Raw genomic sequence first — 636 nt, 5'->3', positions numbered from 1 at the left:
TAGTAATAGGTCTTAAAATTGTAATTATGAGTGACTTACCCAACGTACGTTCACGTTGTCCAGAGCGCTTTCCATTTCCAACAGTTCATTTTTATTAATAACTGGCTTATTCTCCGCCGTTCTCCATCCGTTAGATTTCCACTTTGGCATCCAATCGTTTGCGCAATTAATGAGGAACTTTGAGTCAGTATTTATCTGCAAATTTTCAATACCAGCTTCCTTCGCTTGTCTAGCTGCTCTAGTTACAGCTTCAATCTCTGCCCTATTGTTAGTTGCCCTACCAACAACCGGCTCCGACACATTCCTGTATCGCAAACACAATTTTTAATACAGGAAAGATAATAAATGTTATATATAAAAAATACATTGAAACGTACATCGGATGATCGTCGCCGAACCAAACACCTATACCTGCTTTCGCTCCTCTGTAACCGTTTGAACTGCACGCACCGTCCGTGTACACGTTCACGTAACCATCACTGTCGACCAGAAAGTCTCCAGATCCCTTAAAAAAAGATTCGTACATTAATTATCATAGGAAAAAATGTTTTAAGCAAAAGTTGCATGGCTTCGAAAAGCACATTTATTGTTATTATATTTTTATATAGAAATATGAAAAAATTTAAATTTTTTAAA

General features: G+C 36.8%; 1 protein-coding gene across 1 annotated transcript in view; it reads right to left on the bottom strand.

Annotated features, from left to right (window-relative positions):
• The window catches only part of rnh1 (ribonuclease H1), a 7,247-nt gene that overhangs the window by 2,202 nt on the left and 4,409 nt on the right, over positions 1-636 (bottom strand). Inside the window, exons 4-5 of the mRNA XM_018028266.1 lie at positions 378-505; positions 40-304 (exon numbers count right to left, since the gene is read on the bottom strand). Coding sequence (XP_017883755.1) covers positions 40-304; positions 378-505 — 393 coding nt within the window. The remainder of the gene's footprint in view (positions 1-39; positions 305-377; positions 506-636) is intronic.

Source organism: Ceratina calcarata, unplaced genomic scaffold, assembly GCF_001652005.2.
Source record: "Ceratina calcarata isolate Rehan_Ccalc_2016 unplaced genomic scaffold, ASM165200v1 scaffold444.2, whole genome shotgun sequence".
Lineage (NCBI taxonomy): Eukaryota > Metazoa > Arthropoda > Insecta > Hymenoptera > Apidae > Ceratina > Ceratina calcarata.
This window is presented reverse-complemented; position numbering and strand designations above follow the sequence as displayed.